The sequence below is a fragment of the Nansenia antarctica genome (genome assembly GCF_963989245.1).
Source record: "Nansenia antarctica genome assembly, chromosome: 8".
Lineage (NCBI taxonomy): Eukaryota > Metazoa > Chordata > Actinopteri > Argentiniformes > Microstomatidae > Nansenia > Nansenia antarctica.
This window is the reverse complement of record NC_137678.1, coordinates 4,139,294-4,164,295: the sequence shown is the minus strand read 5'-3', so window position 1 is coordinate 4,164,295 and position 25,002 is coordinate 4,139,294. Positions and strand designations below refer to the sequence as shown.

The 25,002-nt window shown below is 43.4% G+C and overlaps 1 protein-coding gene across 1 annotated transcript in view; it reads right to left on the bottom strand.

Moving 5' to 3' along the window:
• Positions 1-3,047: 3,047 nt before the first annotated feature.
• LOC308163767 (rho-associated protein kinase 2-like) overlaps positions 3,048-25,002 on the bottom strand; it is a gene marked incomplete at both ends in the record, with an annotated part of 46,478 nt that continues 24,523 nt past the window's right edge. The window contains 5 exons of the mRNA XM_080537955.1: positions 3,048-3,191; positions 3,684-3,847; positions 5,102-5,112; positions 19,700-19,919; positions 24,123-24,390. Coding sequence (XP_080394081.1) covers positions 3,048-3,191; positions 3,684-3,847; positions 5,102-5,112; positions 19,700-19,919; positions 24,123-24,390 — 807 coding nt within the window. The remainder of the gene's footprint in view (positions 3,192-3,683; positions 3,848-5,101; positions 5,113-19,699; positions 19,920-24,122; positions 24,391-25,002) is intronic.

Genomic DNA, 25,002 nt, shown 5'->3' with positions numbered 1-25,002 from the left:
TTGGGGTGGCTGGGGTCTAACAGACTGTGGTTGGGGTGGCTGGGGTCTAACAGACTGTGGTTGGGGTGGCTGGGGTCTAACAGACTGTGGTTGGGGTGGCTGGGGTCTAACAGACTGTGGTTGGGGTGGCTGGGGTCTAACAGACTGTGGCTGGGGGGGCTGGGGTCTAACAAGCTGTGGTTGGGGGGGCTGGGGTCTAACAGACTGTGGTTGGGGTGGCTGGGGTCTAACAGACTGTGGTTGGGGTGGCTGGGGTCTAACAGACTGTGGTTGGGGTGGCTGGGGTCTAACAGGCTGTGGTTGGGGTGGCTGGGGTCTAACAGACTGTGGTTGGGGTGGCTGGGGTCTAACAGACTGTGGTTGGGGGGGGCTGGGGTCTAACAGACTGTGGTTGGGGTGGCTGGGGTCTAACAGGCTGTGGTTGGGGTGGCTGGGGTCTAACAGACTGTGGTTGGGGTGGCTGGGGTCTAACAGGCTGTGGTTGGGGGGGCTGGGGTCTAACAGACTGTGGTTGAGGGGGCTGGGGTCTAACAGACTGTGGTTGGGGGGGCTGGGGTCTAACAGGCTGTGGTTGGGGGGGCTGGGGTCTAACAGACTGTGGTTGGGGTGGCTGGGGTCTAACAGGCTGTGGTTGGGGGAGCTGGGGTCTAACAGGCTGTGGTTGAGGGTGCTGGGGTCTAACAGACTGTGGTTGGGGGGACTGGGGTCTAACAGGCTGTGGTTGGGGGGGATGGGGTCTAACAGACTGTGGTTGGGGTCATGTTATTTTATTTCTGTGTTGAACAGCTCAGCCTGATGAAAAGAATGGAAGCAATGATGTCATCATGATGTCAGATTTGGATCCCCAGGAGTAACTGTACGTCTAGCAACAAGACATGAAGATATTTTAGCTCAGCTTTAAAGAGGCAATCTGGGATTGGTACATCCATTGTGGGACTCAACTTAATTAATTAATTAACTAAAATTAATGATATACACAGTATAGTCATTGAGGAATATAACTTAATAATAATAATTTAATGCCTCATGAATTGACTTCAACAGAAGCCAAAATAAAATTGTAATAATTGGGTTAGAAAATTATTGTTTTACTTGTTATAAACAATGTCATTGTTAACAAACACTGTATAATTTCAAAACATGGTTGAAACGATCATGTTGATCTCATGGATGGTCGGTTATTACATCCATAGCTCCGTCTCTGAATCTGAGAGTGGTTACATTTCTCCAGCCCCATCGCATTTTGTTGTTTGAATCCCCCCCAAAAATATTTCAAGTGTTTTTTCTCTTTTGTAAGGGTTATACAGAGGTAGGCATGGGTTTTAAAGTTTGCTTGGAGATTATTATTTTTTTTGCATAAACAATGATGTTCTGCTTTTTCTTGTATTCAGAATTATTGTTGCTTAATCTAAGTTGTTTCCCTATTTTCCTATTTTGATATGCTGTATTGTTGTTTCATATCATGTTTTTAACACTTTTCATCATATTTAGATATTTTAATAAAGGTCAATTATTGCAGATGCTTTCAATCTGTTTCATTTAGTAATAATCAATGATGATGGCACCCTGCAGAAGAGCTTGTTAGTCTAGGGGGTTCATGTGTTTTAATATAGCATGTAATAACAACCAGGGAAGAATACATAACAGTCCAGTCTTCTGCCTCTCTTTGCAGTGATGGTAATATCAGTAACTGTCTCTGAACACTAGAGGGCGACACCTCCACCTCTATGAGTAGTGCTGGGGCCTCATTTATAAAGCTCTCGTACACTAAGGTGCGTAAGCAAATTTCCCCGCAATTTTCAAGTATATCCAGCTGCATCCGACACGCGCTTCACCCGGACGCACGAAGACCATCACCAGAGTTAAATCCAATAGAACATTTGTGGAAGGAACCGAAGATCAAGATTCACCAGCGGTCCCCACAAAATCTTCCGGATTTAAAGACTGTCTGTGTTAAAGAATGAGCCAAAATCCCATCTGATCACTGTGAGAGATGTGGTTTTCCATACAGGAATCGTCTTGAAGCTGTCATTGGAAACAAAGGCTTCTCCTCCGAGTATTAAATACATTTCAGTTACTGCGTTCAATACTTTGTTCCTGTGCCATACCACTTTATTGCACATAACGTTTTTCTATGGATTGGAGTTTTCCAATTTGGTCAGTTTTATTGAGTTAATACCAATGTCTGGCCTAAATTGCATGTGAATAGCTGCAATGAAGATATTATTGATTTCAAACGTTGAATACTTTCCCCCAATGTATATTCTGCCTGTATATCCTGTCGTACAATGCAGGTCAGCAAGATCTTCCAACCCCTGGGTCCCCTCCCTCCTCCCTCCTACCTCCCACCCCCCCCCCCCCTCGCCCCATGCCTCCCCCAGGCCCCCACTAGTGGTGTTACAAGCATGGAACTAACAGAGAGAGTAGGAGCGTGTGTATGTGTGTGTGTGTGTGTGTGTGTGTGTGTGTGTGTGAACTTACAGGGAGAGTAGGAACGTGTGTGTGTGTGTATGTGTGTGTAAGTGTGTATGTGTGTATGTGTGTATGTGTGTGTGTGTGTGTATGTGTGTGTGTGTATGTGTGTATGTGTGTATGTGTGTATGTGTGTGTGTGTGTGTGTATGTGTGTGTGTGTGTATGTGTGTATGTGTGTGTGTGTATGTGTGTATGTGTGTGTGTATGTGTGTATGTGTGTATGTGTGTGTATGTGTGTATGTGTGTGTATGTGTGTGTATGTGCGTCTGTCTGTAAACGTTCAACACTACCAACACTCCAGCCCAAGTTTCCAGCCCCAAGTTTCTTCCGGAACTTTAACTTTTTTTAAAGATGAGAAGTTTTATACCAGATGAGAACCTCTGACATCCTGTCTGCCGTTGCCTAGCAACCCAGAGCACCAACAGATCACAGCAGAAGACAAGCCCACGAGGTGATGATTATGAGCAAAGAAAACAGTTTTATTTCATATCAACTGCAAGTTTGGTGGTGTTTCAAAAATATACCAGCGTAAACGCACACTACTGTCTGTTGATGATGATGTCACCGGTGATGTCACAGAGACCTGTCAGAGTAGTCATCGGAGAAGTCTCTCTCGTCGTAGCTGTTGTGCATGTTGGAGTAGTCATCGTAGTCATCGGAGAAGTCTCTCTCGTCGTAGCTGTTGTGCATGTCGGAGGGCATGGGGGAGGGGCCAGGCTGGGGGAGGGGGGGTGGGGGGGGGTCAGAGGTCAATTGGACGTTCTGAATGTCGTCAGTGAATTGTTTCTGCTGGGTCTTACCCCTCTCTCTCTCTCTCTCTCTCTCTCTCTCTCTCTCTCTCTCTCTCTCTCTCTCTCTCTCTCTCTCTCTCTTTCTCTCCTTCCTCTTTCTCGCCCTCCTCTCTCTCCCTATCTATCCCCCTCTCTCTCCCTCCTCTCTCTCTATCTCCCTCCTCTCACTCTCTCTCTCTCTCCCTCCTCTCTCTCTCTCTCTCTCCCCCTCCCTCCTCTCTCTCTATCTCCCTCTCTCTCCCTCCTCTCTCTCTATCTCCCTCCTCTCTCTCTCTCTCCCTATCCCTCCTCTCTCTCTATCTCCCTCCTCTCCCTCCTCTCTCTCTAACTTCCTCCTCTCTCTCCCTCCTCCCCCTCTCTCTCTCCCTCCTCTCTCTCTCTCTCTCTCCGTCCTGCTCTCCTCTCCTCCATCAGTTACCTGGTTGTGTTCATCCCCTCTACGGCTCCTGTTGGTTCTGAAGTGGACCAGGCAGAACGCGACCAGGCAGAACGCGACCAGGACCCAGAGCAGACAGGACCAGTCCTGGACCAGCCAGGAGGTGGCCTCACTCTGGACCTCCTGGGCGGGCCGCGAGTTTAGTCCTGGACAAGACAGGAAACAGGTTCAACTCTATATTCAACTGAAATCTATACAGTAGAGGCTCAATTGACATTAAAACAAAAATCTTTTGAATTCACGATTGAAGCATTTAGAACCATATCCCCCATCACCAAAAGACACACCTGTACAGTTTCAACCTGAGGAATAACCATCTGAACCTTTATATACACCTGTACAGTTTCAACCTGAGGAATAACCATCTGAACCTTTATATACACCACAAACAACTGTCTGGTTTTGTAGTTGAGTTTCATAAATACCTGCTGTATCTGAATCAGTCTGGGATTTCAGTTTCAAGAGGTATCTGTCTCCAAGTGGTTGATTTTGCGCCATTGTTTTCTAAAATAACATCCTTGTCGACTTCACCATGCAAAGTAAACATTGGAAATGATTTGGAATGTTCTACTTTTGCCAGTTGCCTTTCAAAAGATGCATTCCGTTGGAAACCATACACATTCTAATGATAGGCCAACATTCTGAATTCTGATACATCTGATACATCTGACATCACATTGTTCACCCTTGATGCCTTGCCACTAGGTGGATGTTTGACACAGATGTTGTGCATTGGCTAAATCAAGTGATGTTGTTTGAACCCTTTACACCACTACATTCACTTGTCTGCTTTATGCCTGAAGAAGGTCAATGACCGAAAGCTCGCAATAAAACAATGTTTTTGCACAGTGTTTGAGTGTGCGGATGCTGTTATTTTATAACACATTGTTTACTCAAATGCATTCTAACATGTTCACATCTTGTATTAAAAGGCTGATATACTAAATGCTCTGTTGTACAACATGGCACAGCTTCAACAGTCATGTCTACCTTGTGAATTCAGTACATGGTATTAGGTGTGTTCTTGATTCTGCTCATGATTGAGTCAAATGATTGAGTCATCAGTCATGATTGAGAATCTTTGAAAATTCTCCTTTCACCAAAATAAAGAGAGATACCTCAAATAGAGTAGGATTTCTATCTCTCTCTCTCAGTGTGTGCGTGCGTGTGCGTGTGTGTGTGTGTGTAATAAACAGAGATAGGTATATCTGTTGGGTGGTGGGGTGGGGTGGGGCAGGTGAGAGAGGTGTATGCTGGGATGCTGGTAATAAAACAAGGTGAGAAAGGAGAGGGGCGTGTGGAGGAGAGGTATAGTACAGTATGAAGGGGGAGGAAGGAAGGCGTCCATAGGGCTGTGTAATGACACGTTTGGGCCAGAGCTTTAATTCTCTGTGTATTACCCACCAGGTGCCTGATAGGGGTATAAAACAGGGGAGGGCCCCCGAGCCACACAGCCCTACATCTCCATAGGCCATAATAACACAGTGCACCCATCAAAACAGCAGATAAACGCAGGGTACTTATTAAAGCTGCCAGCAGTGATCAGCCTTAGTGTGGTATGCTCTGCTCTCCCCCCCCTCCTCGAGTATTCTGTGTGAGGTTACTTAGCAACAATAGCATTACACGCATCCAGCTGACCCTGAACAGCTGATCTTACCAAGACTTACCAACCAGCCAGAAAACACTGCTCCCTTTCCTCTCTCTTTCCCACAGGTGGAGAGGACAGCTCTATCCTATCAATTGTTCGAAAAGGAGTAGGAAGAAGCCTGTCCTACCCCTGTTTATACTTAACAATTATGCTTACATTATATAATCCAATTAATTAATACATATATTTCAGTATCATCCGTTCTAATACTTTTTCATTCTTAATATTGATACAACACAAAATAAAGAAATAAACATACTTTTCCATTCTTAATACTGAAACAACACAAAATAAATAAATAAAAACATCAGTATCCACAATGTAATACAGAAGAAAAAGACACAGAAAACCACACCTTAGTTTCCAGAAGATTAACAACCTTCCCTTTCCTAATTTTGGTATTTAACAAAAATCATTTTTCTTTTTTCAAATAGAGCAATATTTCTGCTTTCCTTCATATTTTCCTCTAGCCCATTCCATGGTAACTCCGTAGAATGATATGCACCTGCTCCTGATAATGTGAGCATAACCCTTGTTAAAATTGTGGTTACCTCTCAAATGATATCCCTTATCCCTCTCTATAAATAATTTGTTAATGTTACCTGGGAGTTCTTGAGTCTTTGCTTTATACATTAACTGTGCCAATTTAAATTTGAATAAGTCCATGAGCTTTAAGGCATTTGACATTAGGAACAAGTTATTTGTGTGATCACGATATCCGACCTTATGTGCAATTCTCATAGCTTTTTTCTGTAGTGTAATCAATGGGTTTAAAGTGCTTTTAAATGCATTTCCCCATATTTATGTAAAATGTAAATTCATGTAAAATGTAAATTTATGTAAACCAGCTCTTTTCCCTTCTTGTTTTCAGTTTTTTTTCCTAGCACCAGGGGAGCCCCCCCTCCCAAATGTCGTTGTTTGGTACCTGTACTATATCAATGACAATAAAGACCATTCATTCATATCTCCACACAGTAACTCAAATAGGGTAAGACAAGACAACAATATAGAGTATACAACATCCTCTGTTCCAGAATATGTTTTGCCCTGCACAATACTGCAATACTCCTTGATACTTTGAACGTATCTTATATGAGATTTCCAACAGAATTTACTGTCTAATATAGGAGTGGGCTTAAAGTGCAGACTCTCTGCTTTAGGTTAAGGGTATTCACATCCAAATTGAAGGAAGGGTTTATGAATTATAGCTCTTTTATATATAATAACCAAAAGTAATTGGACAAATGACTCAAAAGCTGTTTCATGGGCCAGTGTGGGCTATTTATTCCTTCATTATTTCTTTATCAATTAAGCAGGTAAAAGGTCTGAGTTGATTCCAAGTGTGGCATTTGCATTTGGAAGCTGTTGCTGTATACGCACAACATGCAGTCAACAGAGCTCTCAATGCAAGTGAAACAGGCCATCCTTAGGCTGTAAAAAAAAAAAAATCCATCAGAGAGATAGTGGGAACATTAATAGTGGCCAAATTAACTGTTCGGTACATTCTGAGAAAAAAATAACGCACTGGTGAGCTCGGCACCACAAAAAGGTCTGGACGTCCATGGAAGACAAGAGTGGTGGATGATCACAGGATCCTTTACATGGTAAAGAAAAACCCCATCACAACATCCAGCCAAGTGAAGAACAGTCTCCAGGAGGTAGGCATATCATTATCCATGTGTACCATAAAAGAAAGACTTCACACAAGCAAATACAGAGGGTTCACCACAAGGTGCAAGCCATTTATAAGCCTCAAGAATAGAAAGGCCAGATTAGGCTTTGACAAAAAACATCTAAAAAAGCCAGCCCTGTTCTGGAACAGCATTCTTTGCACCGATGGAACTAAGATCAACCTGTACCAGAATGATGGGAAGAAAAAAGTATGGAGAAGGCTTGGAACGGCTCATGATCCGACGCATACCACATCATCTGTGAAAAAACGTGGAGGCAGTGTGATGACATGGACATGCATGGCTTCCAATGGCACTGGGTCACTAGTGTTTATTGATGATGTGACAGAAGACAGAAGCAGACAGATGAATTCTGAAGTGTTTAGGGATATTCTGTCTGCTCAGATTCAGACAAATTCAGCAAAGTTGATTGGATGGTGCTTCACAATACAGATGGACAATGACCCAAAACATAGTGTGTAAGCAACCCAGGACCTTTTTAAGGCAAAGAAGTGGAATATTGGCCAGAGCAATGGCCAGTCAATCACCTGATCTCAACCCAATCAAGCATGCATTTCACTTGCTGAAGACAAAACTAAAGGCAGAAAGACCCACGAACAAACAACAACTGAAGACTGCTGCAGTAAAGGCCTGACAAAGCATCACAAAGGAGGAAACCCAGCATTTGGTGATGTCCATGTGTTCCAGACTTCAGGCAGTCATTGCCTGCAAAGGATTCTCGACAAAGTATTAAAAATGAACATTTTATTTATGATTATGTTAATTTGTCCAATTACTTTTGAGCTCCTGAAAATAGGGGACTGTGTATAAAAATGGTTGCAATTCCTAAACGTTTCATACAATATTTTTGTTCAACCCCTTGAATTAAAGCTGAAAGTATGCACTTCAATTACATCTTGATTGTTTCATTTCAAATCCTTTGTGGTGGCATACAGAGCCAAAATTATGGAAATTGTGTCACTGTCCAAATACTCCCAGACCTAACTGTATATAAATAAATGAATGTCAATGACCCCAGGTGTGGGACTTTATTAAGTCAAACAGGTTTGAGGGGTCAGGCAAAGGACTTGGTGGAGTCAGGCAAGGGTCAGGCGATCATCGTTGTAATCCATGGAGCAGGGCAGGAACCGTGGTGCAAGGTGCTGGGCTGGAGGTGTCCATGGTGCTGAGCGCCCACTGATGAGCTAAATAAAACATTCTATTTCTGATGAGTCAACAGCACTAGGGCTCCTTCACAAAACCCTTACTGAAATCTTCATACACTCTGTGAATTAGTCTTTACTTTCTGATGAGTCAACAGCACTAACCCCATCCAGTGCGACATGTAGATAGCATATATTTAGAATATGTAAAATGCAAACACCAGAAATGCAAGAAAGTTTATGAGGTATACCAAATGGAATTAATAACAAGTGTTAAGACCCTTCTGTCTAGAGTAAAATAAGGGCCTAACAGGGTAGAGTGCAGAATGTACAGGTGTGTTGCAACACAAATGCCCAAAAAAGTGTACAAGGGATCAAATCAATTCAAGTTTTATTTGTTTGTTTATTTATTCATAATGACAGATGTTCAGTGTCCAGTGTAGTGTAGTGTTCAGTGTTGTGTCCAGTGTCCAGGTTCCAAAAGCTTGGTCAAAAGGACGCAAGGGTAAAAAACCTGTGCACTGTGCATCCAGGAAAATTCCCCTGCAGCCCTCTAGTCGTAGAGCGACTACTTACCAGTTTGCCCACCAGTGCAAAGCTGCGGCCCCCACAACCCCCCCGAGGGACCCCACACGCCCGGCCCGCCCCGCCCCACCACCGGCACACCCGGCCCAGCCCACCAGGCTCAGACTATCATAGCCCTGCACGAGGCTAGCCGGGTCAGGTGCCCCAGCGGCAGAACAGACCAAGCACGCAGGCCGGCCCAGGGAGCCCAGCGCGCGGCAGGCAAGCAGGGGCGAAAAACCTGTACACAGCGCCTCCAGGAAAAGTGCCACTAGACCTTAGGGGTCTAGCCGGTGTGTATCTTATGAGTGATAAATCATTGCTGTTTGCACTTTATCGCCAATGCTCTTTTAACATTGTCTCTATGGTCTTTCAGCTTCCTTTTTTCTTCTTTGCTCAAATTTTCGACCATGTAATGGGCAAACAGCTGCTTCTCACTGTTGAGACAAAATGTTATAAAGAAGTGATTAATAAATAATTTAAGAAACTCACATGCATCAGTGGTTGCAAACTGTCATGGAAATTGTATTAGCACTCTCCAGCTTACCTCAAGTCATACTGTGGTCCACATTTATACATTTCCATGGCTTTCTTATTGGAAACACAGTCCACAGATAATTAAAAAAACAAGAATTAGACATAAATAGACATAAATAGGGGGGATATAAATAAAAATAGAATAGAAATACATTAACTGTACATAGCTCATAACTGTATATAATTATCTTTGTTTTGTCACTATTTGCACTTCTGGTTATATGCCAAACTGCATTTTGTTGTTGGTACTTGTACTCAGCAATGACAATAAAGTTGAATTATCACCTTCAATAACACATCCTGGTACAACTCCCTCACTGTCAAACACAAAACCAAACTCTCCCGTACAGTCAATCAGGCAAGTAAAATCATCGGCTCACCTCAAACTCCCCTGTCTGAAATCTACAACCGGTCACTAATCAGGAAAGCCACACAAATCACACAGGACCCCTCTCACCCCCTCCACCAATCATTTCAGCCACTTCCATCAGGCCGCCGTTATAGAACTCCACTGGCCCGGAAAAACACAGATAAAAAATCATTCATTCCCACTGCAACCACCGCCCTGAACATTTTAAAATAGGAAGCACAGTTTTTCTTTTAAACCACAACATTTTAGCATTTTAGCTTTTAAATCATAATACCGTTTTTCTTACTATTAGTATTATTTTTAAATGACTAGACTTTTTAAATAGGCACTACATTTTATAAACACTGCTATATCTGTCTGTTTTTATTGTATGTGACCTATGTGTGTTTTTAATGTGGATACCGTATTCATGAACTGCACAAAGCCTGTCAAAGGAGAATTTCTGTCACTCTGTGACAGACAATAAAGCAATCTTGAATCTTGAATCTAATCTCATATCTGATAACGCTAAACCACATAGGATTACCCAGTTAGCCAAGCCTGATTTATGAACAAAACTACGTGCGAAACAGCCAAATGCGTAACACATCCAACAACCTAAATAATAAATACATACGTATATGAAATATGTATATGAAAACTATAACGTTCATTAATCATATACATATATGTATAACCAGGGGTGAAAGTGGTTTGAGTTTCTTACAGGAACTATAGGCTACTACCCCAACCTTCATCGTTTCATATTGTTCTCCTCCTGCCCCCAGCTTCATGCATCCCTGAACACACACATCGTGGTGTTGGTGTCGAAATTAGAAACACTTTAGGGCTGCCATGTTTCACCAAAAGTTTGGAGTGAGAGTGTTTGGTGGTGGAGCGACCCAAAACTGTGCACGTTTTGGTAGCGGCGGCCCCTCTCTCCCACACAATTATTTGTGCTAGTTTCCTGCAATTCTAAACCAGCACAAGAAATGAAAATAATTGGAACATTTGATAAAACAAGAGAAATTCAGATAATATATCTTAAGTCTTAATAAACAAATACAGTAGCCTACAGAGTCTAAAACAAAATTGGGCCTCATCAAGTGAACTCAACCCCTTGGTCAGCAGCAGAAAGACTCTTGGTCATCATCTTATATACAGTGCATAGATGGCTATCATGTTATACAGTACATACCAGGGTTTTTCCTGGGTCAGAATCAAGCCTTGGAGGTTGATGTTGTGCGCGCGCAGTGCGCCCAAATTTTCTTTGAGGGACCCCCAATTGTTGTATTTGTATTGTAAATTGTAATTATTATTATTAATAATAATAATAATAATACGATGCGATTTGAAAGTACCAGTAGGCTACCAGATACGTATGCATATATTTTGCTACCAGGGTTGCCAGATGGAATTCACAATTTCCAGCCCAACCAGTCTAAAAGCTGCCGAATCCACCCGTCCAGTGTGACCAAAAGTAGCCCAATCTGGCAACACGGCTTGCTTACGGAAGCATATAGTGGACTAAATTCAAATGTTAATGCAATTTGAGATTGCATTTGCATGTTCCACTTTTGCATGCATTCTTTCAGACAATATTCAAATTCAAATGCAATTCTAATGAGCGGATGTGTTTCCTAGAACATATAAATGCAATTGCTAATCACATTATTGCACTACAATTTGAATATTGACTCAAATAACGCAGGCAAAATGGCAAATGAATATGCTATTTTGGGATTGCATAGTCATTTTCACATTAGAATGAAAATGTGAATTTTGTCAGCTACAAAGCGGATGTGTTTACTAGAACATGTAAATGCAATTGCGTATCACATTATTGCATTACAATTTGAATATTGACTCAAATAATGCAGGCAAAAGTGGCAAATGAATATGCTATTTTGGGATTGCATAGTAATTTTCACATTAGAATGAACTTTTGAATTTTGTCAGCTACAAAGCAGCGCATGACTTTGAAAATTAAATGTCAAATGGCTTTGCATTATCATTTTAATATTGACAGCGAATGTGCACATCGGGTACATGAAAATGAAAATGTAAATCATTAGAATTGCATTTGAATTTGAATATTGTCTGAAAGAATGCATGCAAAAGTGGAACATACAAATGCAATCTCAAATTGCATTAACATTTGAATTAGGTCCACTATATGCTTCCATACGGCGCGACTGTAATCCCGGTCGGACTGTCTCAGTGCCCAGTGCTGCCCACCCAACCACGTCGCGTCGCGTCGGGTCTACTGTAAAGCGGGTTAACATGTCCTTTTCAAAGGTATTAAAATAGACGCAACGAAACATAACGTCAGCCATGTGTTTCCTTGTTGGAAATTATGGATCGTGAATCGTGATTGCTTCTGCACTCTGCAGCAATCGGATTTTGATTAACAGGCAGCTGCATCTCTTCCCCCAACGGCGTTCCGGCACAGAAAGTCTTGCCGGAACGCCGCACCGGACCGTTCCGGCCCACTTTCACCTATGTGTATAACTATATGTTCATTAATCATATTTCGAAATTCTCACCTGAGCTGTATTTGCAATTGTCCTTTAAAATCTCGCGGTCCTCTAAAGTCCTTTAAAATCTCGAGGTTTCTCGCGGTTACTTATGTGATGACGCGCTCGAACCAAATATGGTCTTCAATAGTCCGGGTGTCGACACCCTGCGGATGCAGCTGGACCCTTCTCTCTTAAGGCCCAGACCAAAGTGATTTACTCGTTAGGGCTTCAATGAGTCAGGTGAATATAATTCCAGGGTTGAACTATATATTCTGAAGTAACTCCAAGTCTTCTAAAGTATCCAACAGCGGTGGCTGTTGTGTCTGGTGTTAAAAACCATGGGTTCCTCTAAACAGATGTCCAAGGATGTCAGAATCAAGATAGTTCACTTTTAGGTAGGCTCCATAGGTATTGAAAAGGTCTCCCTCCCCTGACGTGGTGGAGGCCTTAACAACCTTCTATCAAGGTGCTATCTATTCAATTAGCCTACCTGACTATATAATGGCTTTCTTGCACTGTTTGTATGTATTTACTACGGCCGAAACCATTGTCCTATTAAACATTTTCTTTTGCATCTGGAACCTGAGTGTGCGGCTTCTATTTCTTTCAAAAGGCTAATCCTAAAGCCTATAGGCGATCACTTTGCATACTGGTGCACGTTAGCATAGGCTCCTGCTAGATTGTAGTGCAGGTTTGGATGAATTGGGATTGACATACCAACAAATATATGAAACACTCCTGATCAGAGCTGTTTATCGGGTCCGGACAGGTGGATCAGCTGTAGGCCTTGGGTCATTTACAACATTCACAATGTTTTTTTTCCTAGCTCAAAGCTAACTAGATATCAGGCAAAGACAGCAACACACGGTTTAACTAATCACCATGCCTTACTAGCCTAAAGTAGTTACCTTCATTTAGACACTGACATTCTAGTGCCGTTGCAAGTGGCCCCACAAGTTTACAAACTCACTCATGTAAAAAGACACCACACAATGATCCAAACACCTTTTCAATGTTTAATGGGTTATCACTGAGCTCTATTGTAGCAATATCAAACATGCGGTCTGGATGTAAGCGCCTTTAGATACAAAGTGGACAAGGCAGTATAAATAATACAATGTGCACTGTATGTCATCATGGAAAATATATACTGTGTATATTTATTTATATATGTATAAAACGTGCTTTTCAGAAACTTCTTGGATAAAGGAGGGCACTACAAAGCACACCACTACTCTCCACCTGTAACATATGAGCTAGATACACACCACGTGCCCAAGAGGAATTCTTTACAAAAATATCAGAGCATGACATTCAAAAAGCATTACATGTTACCGTTCACTGCTTCAGCTTGTGGGAGATATTTGCAGATTTTTAAAACGTTCTTTTTAACAAAAACATTTGTAAACTTTACCCTCTTGTTACCAGGAATAATATTTAAAAATACACATTCTTACTACAGGTGGATTTACCAAAGGCATGAAGGCAACAGCACTTACATAGTTACCTTAAAGGGATGGTTCAGCCTATTTTCATGTTTGGGTGAATATCCTCACAGACCAGTAGTGAAATAATCTCTGGTATTGCGTTCTCTGCTGTGCTACTCCCAGCAAAAGCTAATAGTCAACAGCGGTTTCTCAGATAGACAGGATTCCAAGGTACCGAACATTAGCATGGTCTGATTTGAGCCAAAATGCTGTCAGAGAAACTAAACTATGTTTAGTAGCATGTTATGCTTAAAAATGATTTATTGAAGTAACTATTTTATTGTCAATAGTATGCACAGTCTCTATAATCTATTTGCTGAGAACTGGAACAAATGTCAAAAAGCATGTGCAGGGTTGTCTAGTATATAGTGGCTACTAAACATTGTTTGAATATCACATTTCTGATGAGATTTATAGCAGGTAATTCAGACAAAGCTAAATTCCTTGGAATCCCATCTATTGGAGAGGCCACTGCTTTCCTGTTAGCTTTCGCTGGGGTTAGGGTTAGGCTAGCTACCAACGGAACAGTGGAGAAGACTGGCCTATGAGGATAATTCAGGGTAAGATGATATTTCACCTCAACATGAAGGCTACGCCATACGTTTAAGGGCAAAACGAAACGCATGAAAAGGTCCAAATCTACTTCAACATGTTTTAAGTCATTCAATGCTTGTGTTCTATCATTGGTTTGCCCAGACGTAAATTCATACCATAAAGGAGTCAAGCTGTTCTATTGGTTCCCCCTCTTGCATTCAAGCTGGCTGTAGTAAACATACTTCCCTCTAATAACCATCATGCTGTGTGGTAAGTAAATACAAGTTATTGCCAGAGTGAAGAGCTATCAGACCTATATGAGCAACTTCCCCTGGTGACACATACCAGTGTACAGTACTATTCTTCTCTTGTGGGTGTAGTGTTCTGTACTAGATACTTCAGATGCATTGTAATCATTCACTGTATAATACCAAAAATAAAACTATTCACCTTGGCCACAAGCATTCAGGATGGCAGAGGAGCTCAATCCTCTCCACTTTTGCCAGTCCGGTTCTTCTGGTAAGTGTAAAAGGTAAGTGCTTCAGTCCTCCTCGCCCCCCTGCCATTATGAGAGCTCTGTGTTCTGTGGCGAGGGAACTTCAGGAGCCTCCAGGCCCAATATCAAACCCTAGACACCCTCCTTCACCTTAAGGAGTCTGGGGAGAGGGTGCATCACATAAGCACAGACTACAGGTACATGAGCTGGTTGGCACGTCATCTGTCGATGGACTAGCAGTGTTGAATGACTGGCATAACTCACATTTCGACACAGGACAAAAAGACTACGACTCTAAAAAGGCAGAAGCGGGATAGAGAGAGAAGTCCTCTGGGAGAAGCGTGAAGGAGGATCCTATGTGTGCATTCGTTTTTTGGGATATGCTGAGTGGAACATTGTTTATCATCAGTCCTTTTTGATTGCGTGACAGGAGGAAGCACCCACCACCTTGAAGCTGCACCACACCTCCCCAGTAAGGTTAACTGGAAAAAACAGACAGAGATGAGGGAAGAGTTAGTTTCTCCATAGTGTCAAATAAGTGTCCCAAAGTGCATAACACAGTCCTACATGTCAGAATACCAGTCATAAGGCAGGGCTTGACATTAAGCTTTTTCAGGTACTTGTCCTTCGGACAAGTGAACTTATCTTTTACTTGGCCGAGAGCTCAAGTTACTTGTCCAAATATGACGATGCGCGTGTGTGTGTCTGTCTACTAACACACTACAACCCAGTAATACCTTACATTACAATTCCAACAATTACTGTGGATCTACGTGCACGCCAGAGAACGTGATCCTGCCAGCATTAATGTTTTGATTCAAAGGCATGATGCCAGATTCTCTAGGCATGACAACATGTCCGCACTCCCCTACTCAGTGGACATAGATTGTTTGACAAGGCAGCTACATTGACAAGGCAGCTACATTGACAAGGCAGCATACATTGACAAGGCAGCTACATTGACAAGGCAGCAGACATTGACAAGGCAGCATACATTGACAAGGCAGCAGACATTGACAAGGCAGCCACATTGACAAGGCAGCAGACATTGACAAGGCAGCTACATTGACATGGCAGCTACATTGACAAGGCAGCTACATTGACATGGCAGCTACATTGACAAGGCAGCATACATTGACATGGCAGCATACATTGACATGGCAGCAGACATTGACAAGGCAGCATACATTGACAAGGCAGCATACATTGACAAGGCAGCAGACATTGACAAGGCAGCCACATTGACAAGGCAGCAGACATTGACAAGGCAGCATACATTGACAAGGCAGCTACATTGACATGGCAGCTACATTGACAAGGCAGCATACATTGACAAGGCAGCTACATTGACAAGGCAGCAGACATTGACAAGGCAGCTACATTGACAAGGCAGCTACATTGACAAGGCAGCTACATTGACATGGCAGCTACATTGACAAGGCAGCTACAATGACAAGGCAGCATAGATTGACAAGGCAGCTACATTGACAAGGCAGCTACATTGACATGGCAGCAGACATTGACAGGGCAGCTACATTGACAAGGCAGCATACATTGACATGATAGCTACATTGACAAGGCAGCACAGATTGACAAGGCAGCAGATATTGACAAGGCAGCATACATTGACATGGCAGCTACATTGACAAGGCAGCTACATAGGTCATTAATACATTTATTACTTTTTCGATCAGACATTATTTTTTTGCGGATATTATTAATACATTTATTTATTTATTTTTCTCTTTGTTTTGACTTGTCCGTCGGACAACTGCAGGAGGAAGTCCACTTGTCCGAACATAAAATATACTTGTCCCGGACAAGTGGACAAGTCTTAATGTCAAGCCCTGCATAAGGGTAATAAAAGTGTATGACAACTAAACGCATTACCTCTTAGAGTTACACCAAGACAAGACGGTACATATTTGAAGGCTAATTCAGCATTTAGATGGGGTTCAGAATGAAATGGAGGATTAACAATTCGGTTGTTAAGTCTGACGTCAAACGTGACGTTTTGCAATTTCCGGGTCCAAACCAGAAATTCCCTGCACCAGAGTACCAGTGTACTACAGCGGTAGAATGACAGTTCAATCGTTTTTTAGACTGGGATCTATTCATAAAACAAGGGACACAGCAGCACTTTCCCGTTTTTCCCCATTTGTCAGCGTCTTTGAGCCTCGGAAAAGCGCTATATAAATATAATTACTGGCATTTCGAAGAGAGCGTCTCAGCCAACTTTGGACGTCACGACTTAACCGAATAACACATTTCCTGCATGTTAAGCAGAAGGTTAGCCAGGAGTCATTGGTGGGAGGCACACATCTGACTTGGGAGACGAGTCAGAGAACATGATCACTGAGCTACAAATCACCTTTCATTATCGACAACTAGCCATTAAGTCATACCGACTGAAGCAGAATAGGCTAGGTGCACAATCTCCACTACTTCCTGAAAGGCACCTTGCATGAACATACCCTTTTTCACTCTATTGGTTTAATTGATTAATCAGCTGTGCACTGTGTGTTCCAACAGTTTACCGCACAGCTGATTAATCAATTAACCCAATAGAGTGAGACAGGATATGTTCATGCAAGGTGTCTTTCAGGAAGTAGTGGAGATCGTGCACCTAGCCTATAGCAGATGTGCTCAGGTCGATCTTCTCGAACACCAAAATTGCCTGTTCCGCCTCATGCGACTGCCTCTCCACAGACAACCAAGAAACAGACTACTTCCACAAATCCGTACAAACACAGGCGCACTCACAGCCATCCAGAACCACGCCTCACAACCAGCCCTGGGTGTTGAATGTTTTATTGCAAAACGTCACAGTAAATACAAACCATATTATGAACATTCTCTTTTACATAAAAAAATGACTAGTCAAAGTGAAACACACGCGCACATGCACACACACATACACATGCACAGTAGACACTCACACACAGGTACAGAATAGGGTCATGAAAGTCGTGATTTGTGTCCACTGTTGGGAGTCCTATGTCATGGTGGGGGGCTGAGGTCAGAGGGACAGAGGTCCCAGGGGGGTCAGGAGGAGGCTGATATGAAAGACGTATAGCATTATTATTATTATTATTATTATTTTCAGTACAGACATTGACCTTGTGATGCACACGCACGTGTGCGCAATTGCTGCGCTACTTCTAACTCGCGCCGTCTTTCACACTTTTTATGTATCTCCAGTGAGGAATGCAGCACACTCTTAAAGGAGAGGTTTCTCAGGGTTGCAAATAGACGGTGAGGGAATGAGAGATCAGCCAGTTAAATCCAAGTTAAATCCAAGTAGACAATCATTTCTCGGGTCCCTAATCATGTGACGCCCGACACGTTCAACATTAACGGGAACAGGACATAGTTTATCTTTAATGAACACATTTGGAATTAAATGTGAAAAAGGAGGAGCATGTGTCATGGAGGAAGTGAGAGTCTCTGATGTTGACCGTAGCATGGAGCAGGTTAGACACATGGAAGAATAGGCTCCATGCTGGCTCTATTATCCGATGTGGGACATACCATTGAGCATGTTCTCCATGCTATGGACAATAACCTGAGAAAAAAAGGAGCTTGTCATGTAGCATGGGGATATTGTTCAAATATCTAATTTGGAATGGAGCATGGAGGAATAAAGACCATGATATGCTATATCCATCCACAGAATACTGAATAACCAAATACTACATTGAATTTAGATTACACCTTTTTTCACCAGTCCCAAGAGGTCTGACTTTCAGAGTTGAGGTCAATTCAAATTCAATTCATGTGAAGTGAAGCATTTCTCTCGAAATGAATTCAAATGTTAAGTAGATGTGGTTCCAGTCCTACCTTTCCTACAGGAAACAGTTTGTCACCATCAACGGCTCCAGTTCCTCCCCAGCCCCAGTCAACCAAGGCATGCCTCAAGTCTCTGTGCTTGGACCCCTCCTCTTCACTATCTACATGCTTCCCCTCGGCCAGATCATCCGCCACCAGGGCCTAAACTTCCACTGCAATGCCGATGACACGCAAATGTATCTCAGCACAACACCATCCTCTCAGCTCCCCCCTCAATGTTGTCAACTGCCTGCTTGAAATAAAAACATGGATGTCATCTAACCTACTCAAACTCAACAGTAAGAAAACAGAGCTCATGGTTGTGGCACCCAAGGCGCTGCTCCGGAAGGTTGGTGACTTTCTCCTCCAGGTCGACGGCTGCTCCATCTCCCCATCCCCCAAAGTCCGCAACCTAGGTGTCATCCTTGACTGCACCTTCTCCTTCCAGTCACACATCAGATCCATCACCAAATCTGCCTTCTTCCACCTCAAAAACATTGCCAGACTCCGATCGTCCAACTCTGTAGCCGAAACCCTCGTCCACGCCTTCGTCACCTCCCGCCTGGACTATTGCAACGGAGTCCTGTTTGGGGTACCCAGCAAAGCCCTGGACAGGCTCCAGTTTGTGCAGAACTCAGCTGCCAGGGTAGAGCAGTACATTACCCCACCCTCATCCACCTCCGCTGGTCCCGGTCAAGTCACGCATCCTTTACAAAATCCTCCTCCTCACCTACAAATCCCTCCATGCTCACGCCTCCTAGTATCTGTCTGACCTTCTCCGCCAATATACCCCATCCTGGTACCTGCAGTCCTCAGACATGGGTCTGCTCTCCACCCCCCCGCACCAACCTACGAACCTTTGGGGACAGACCCTTCTGGCAGCACCCACCCTTTGGAACTCTCTCCCCACAGTGATCCGCAACGCCCCCCCCCCCCCCCCCCCCACCACCCGGGACACCTTCAAATCTGCCCTCAAAACCCATCTGTTCACCTTTGGCCCCTAGTTTAGTTTTTGGCATTGTGTTCTGTTTTTGACTGTCTTTCTGTACATTTGTTCCTTGAAAGGTGCTATATAAATCCAAGATATTATTATTATTATTATTATTATTCTTATTATTATGATGATGAAATGCATTGTGGGTAAAGTGTTATTTGGAGTAGCTCAGCCCCGGCCCTTGTCCTCCACGTGTCTCTGTAACTGACCTGGTCTTGTTGGGAGGCAGCAGCTGTCTGCTGGGCCGTCTCTGGGACTGGCTGGGCTGGAGCTTCATGGAGGCCCGGGGTGAGGAGCGCTGTGAGAAGTGCTCAGGCGCCGGCGGCTTCTTGGGGATCTTCTTGACCAGCCGGCTGACCCACTTCTGCTGCTCTTCTTGTGTCAGGGCCAGCAGGAGCAGGTTCTTGGCAGTAGACACGTCATAGTTCACTGCAGGGAGAGAGAAGGACCAAAGGGACAATCTGTACGATTTCAAGTGGTTGAATGGTGAATTTTAAAGGAATGCATGTCGTTTTTTTGCATGTCGCTGTCCTCTTTGGCCACACTGAAAATGTTAAAATATACATATGCTGCGTTTGCTTATAGCAGCAAACGTGTAGATCTTTCTAAACAAACAAAACGTTCAATGGCTAACAGTAGCTAAAAGCTGTTGTTCCTAATTATGTGGACATCTGTGGGCATTAAAACGTAGCAAGCCCTGAGTGTGTCTGATCACCACCAGGTCGCCATGACAGGAATGATGTGAGGGGAAATGGGATGAGGTGAAACTCCAAGGTTAGCTTAACACTCGAACAGCCGTGCCGATTTTACCTACTATTAGAGCCGCCTCCCTCTTTACAATGGTAATCTGCTACTTACACACAAAGACCACTAGAGGGCACTTCTTGTAAATTAGCCTGCCTTCTACACAGAAAAACTGGAAAATAGCTTTATACTAGCTTATCCTGATGTGATTTCGAAAATGTAAGCACACATATCTAGGAAATGAAAGGACGGTCCTGAAATGTGATCGAGTGCAAAGGTATAAAAAATGTTTTACTCACAGGGTCACCATGACCCCACCGTGGCTGTTCTAGTGTTAATAGAACTGAAGCAGTGTGACCAGAGATGTTGTCACTAATACAAGTCTTGTGTGAGAACAAGGCATACTTGAATAATGTATTTTATCTGATTACAATGTGGGTAAAGGAGGCGGGTAGGGAACGCATCAAATGGCAGGTGTAGACATTCAACAGGGGTGCAAACTGGTGATGGCCCAAAAAGGTGACACATTTTCTTTTTGCGGCTAACCTTAGGGGGGGAATAGCGCTAGCACTAATGGTGTTAAATAGATATCGCTAGCACTAACAGTGGTCTAACAATGACGCATGTGTAAGTAGCGGCAGCCCTGACCGAATTACTTCGAAAACAGTTTACCGTGACTGCGTTCTCTATGCTGTCTGGAATTGTACCTAGCTCCCTGAAACTAAACGTTATTTCAACAGCAGCAGAGTTTAGCAGACAGGGAGATTAGTTAGCTCGCGCATCATGTGACTTGGATGACACTTAGGGCCAATCCCAATTCACCCCTACCCCTTCGTTTTCACCCCTATGGCTTGATTTGCGCGTTCACGTTTAGGGGTAGGGCTATCCCGATTCATATTTCATTGAGCCATGGCTTCATTTCGAGGGCTAACTATGACTTCGTTTCGAGCGATTCCAGGACCAGACTAGCTTTGAAGCCATAGGGGTACGCTACCCCTTGATTCCAGGATGCATTGCGAATCATCTACAGAAATGTTATGTCGCTCTATTCAATGCGGAAATGTCATTTTACTTTCTCTGTAATTACTTATTAATAAAGATTTGAAAAAGTATGATAACCATGTTATTATGTTAGTTTAATGTCATTACAAATGCATTATAGACTTTTTATTTACAAGCATAACCAAAAAAAAAATCGCTTTTATGTCGGTGCTGTGTCTAATGTTACAGTAACGCAACGCTGCATGACAGTCGAGCATTTCAGAGATGTACAATCATAAATCAATTATTACCTGTGGCGTTTGACAGCGGATGATGGTACACATATGTAAAGTTATCTGTCAAACGTTCGGCTGACTTGTACATGATGCGCATTTTTACCTATTTCCATATAGCGGCACCCGCAATCTAATCCGAGCAGTTGTTATTATGTAATATTATTAATGGGTTGTATCATTCATTTAAATGCATTATAGACCTTTTCTTTATAACAAGCACAACAACAACAAAACGTTATTATCCCGATGTGCTGTGTGTCTAACGTTACAAGCTGATTTGTGCATGACAGCCGCGCATTGACATATTTCCATGTCTGATGTCTAATGTCTGATGTACTAATGTCATTTCAATGCATTATAGACCTTTTCTTTACAACAAGCATAACAAAAAAAATCGCTGTTATGCCGAGGTGCCTATGCTTAACATAGAAAGTTCCACAGTCCAGCGCGCTCGGGTTTAGCAGTAGAGGACTGGTAGCCTACCTGATCACTTCCATTAGACTATCAAAGCAGTACACCGGAGCACTCATATCTGCGCGTTTATCACAGGGTGACAGTCACCCTGTTCCTCTGCCCGGCGTCAGTCCAATGGAATCGTCAAGCACAGCCTTCCCCATATAAATACATCGGTGCGCGATTACAGAGATGTACAATCATGTTTATTTAAAAATAAATTGTGGTGTTTGACAGCGGATGATGGTAGACATATTTAATGTAAAGTTATCTATCTAAAGTTATCTATCCACAGGCTGATATGTGCATGATAGGCGCGAATACCCCCCCCCCCCCCCCCTACCCCTTTGGTGGTATATGACGCTATCTATATTGCGGCACTTATTATACCAAAACAACTCGCAATCTAATCCGAGCAGTTGTTATTAGGTAATATTATTAATGGGTTGTATCATTCATTTAAATGCATTATAGACCTTTTCTTTATAACAAGCACAACAACAACAAAAAGTTATTATGCCGATGTGCTGTGTGTCTAACGTTACAAGCTGATTTGTGCATGACAGCCGCGCATTGACATATTTCCATGTCTAATGGCATATGACACGCGAAATGTAACTACAGTTAAGGATACGCGTAAAGGATGATGATCTATCACCGTTCGACTCTACTGAGAAATGTTTCCGCCTATTTGTCATCTCTCCTTCACGGGCAAATGTGGCCGCGTCCCCAAGAGATTCTCTTTCTACGTTTTTGACCACGACTATGATGGATTGATTTTTGGATTCTTGACGACGAATTGTTCTGAGAAAGACGCTTGGTAACGTGATTTTTGGACAACGCTTTATGACTACTGATGGACTCGTGTGTATGTGGTGGCTGAGGATTGAGTCACGGGTATCTTTGGAGGAACATCGTGCGCTGACAGATCTGGTTAATACTCTGTGTTTTGGTTGGAGTCATTCATTGTCATTATTGCGATGTCCACAAAAAAGACATCGTTGACGGAAGAGACTAAAAAAGGAACGTCTAAGCACTACAGTGTGTTGATAACAAACGAAAAAAGATGCTTATAGCACACGCAACAGAAATAAACACAGCTGAAGAAGGCATTGCGAGATGTGAGAATTCGCCGGCAACATAACGCGTCACCCGTACCGCGTCTATTTAAACCACTGCTGATGACGTAGCCGCCGTGAAGGGCCGTCCCAATTCATAGGGGGAGATTTCAAGGGGTATGGCTTGTGGCTCTGTTCGAAGGCCTTGGCTTCGAATCGAGTCACAATCGAAAACGAGCCATAGGGGTAGAAAAGGGAATCGGGATTGGCCCTTAGACACCCCCCCCCTCAATTTCTTTTTTTGCAGATCTACACAATTAACATGGATTACATATTTTGAGATAAAAACAGCTAATTTAGCAAAAAGGTGACAAGTTTGCACCCCTGTTCAAGTTTATGAATGGAATGTATTCTGATCATTATGATCAGATGACAGAAGAGCGACGTGCAAAAGGAGCCAGACAGAGTCAAACTTAAACATTGCCTGGACCTGTTCTCAGTCATATTTACTTTCTCTTGTCAAAGATGCAAGAAATACAAATTGGCCCCCAACAGTGAGGTATACAGCCTTGGATTCAGTCCAATGGCTTTTGATCACTGTAAGCGGTTGTTAAGTATAACCGCATTCACTATAACCAAAGGAGACGAACTGCTACAGTCGACTAACGTTTATACTCCTTCATCCTTGAGGAGTGGCGCAGGTTAGTAATTTCTACCGACAGAAGGATCTCACTTTCCAAACTTCCTTCACTGCTCTTGACTTCGCCTAGTGGCGGCCTGCGGTATCTGCCAGCAACATTCAGGCTACAAGTCTTCTTTGGTCAGCAGAAACTATTCCCCAGAACATAATCATTTGGAGACTGGGTAGGTCCCATCAATCTCTCGATTGAGATTCTGGGGTATTAATAAGTAAACGCTGAGGACGGGAAGTTGTCAGCAAGTTTCCACGCCCCCCAAATGTTTATCTGAGCTGCTCGTGATGCCCCTCCCCCCCCCCCCCCCCCCCTGCCCTGCTCTCTGTTTAAAAGTGCAGCTCAGGTAATTGACATTGGCCTAACCAAAGTTCTGCCCACCAACTAACCCCACCACCCCCCACTTACCTCTGCAGGGCGCGATGATCTCCTCCTTCTTGTCCATGTGGTCTTTATGACACTTGATATGGCAGCGCCGGCACTCCAGGGCAGGCGGGGGCTTGAACATGTTCCAGAGGGGCTTGGTGCAGGCCTCGCAGTTGGTGGGGAAGTGGTAGAGCGTGGGAATGAACTCGTGACCCTTGTGGCAGATGTAGCCCGACTTCTCGCCGATGGTCAGCGGCTCCACTGGGAACTCGGGCTCTTTTTTGCTCTCGCCTTCGTTGGCGTAGAGGATCTGGAGAGGGAGAGGGTTAGGGTTAGAGGATCTGGAGAGGGAGAGGGTTAGGGTTAGAGGGTTAGGGTTAGAGGGTTAGGGTTAGAGGATCTGCAGAGGGAGAGGGTCACCATCACTGTTCTGTGGCTGTGTGGGCTGAGATGTAGCATGTAGCACCAACCATAGACGGGCTACAATAACTGATGCTTGCCTGGTTCATGTGAACAGTAATACTACTGGGGCGACTAGGTAAACGCGCTGCTCTCATGAAACATGTGGTTCTTCACAGGTCTGCTGGCCTGATGAACGTGAGCAGTTACTGTGTTGCTCCCCTGACACAGAGCAGTGGACGGGTACATATGGGCAATGTATTTATTATGACACATAACCGAGACCCCTGACTGTTGTTCCAGACATGAACTGGATCCTAAGTATACATTTTGGACCTGGGACCAGTTGTTCAAAACTTTTAATCTGCTATCCAGGACCAGATCGATTATCGGCTGATTTCCCCTATAAAACTAAAAATCAGCCAGGTAGATCTGATCACACAAATCCTCCCACACAGATCACGTTGTGGTGAAAGTAAATAGAACTGGGTGTAAAACAGAGTCTGTAAACAGCAGAGTTTGT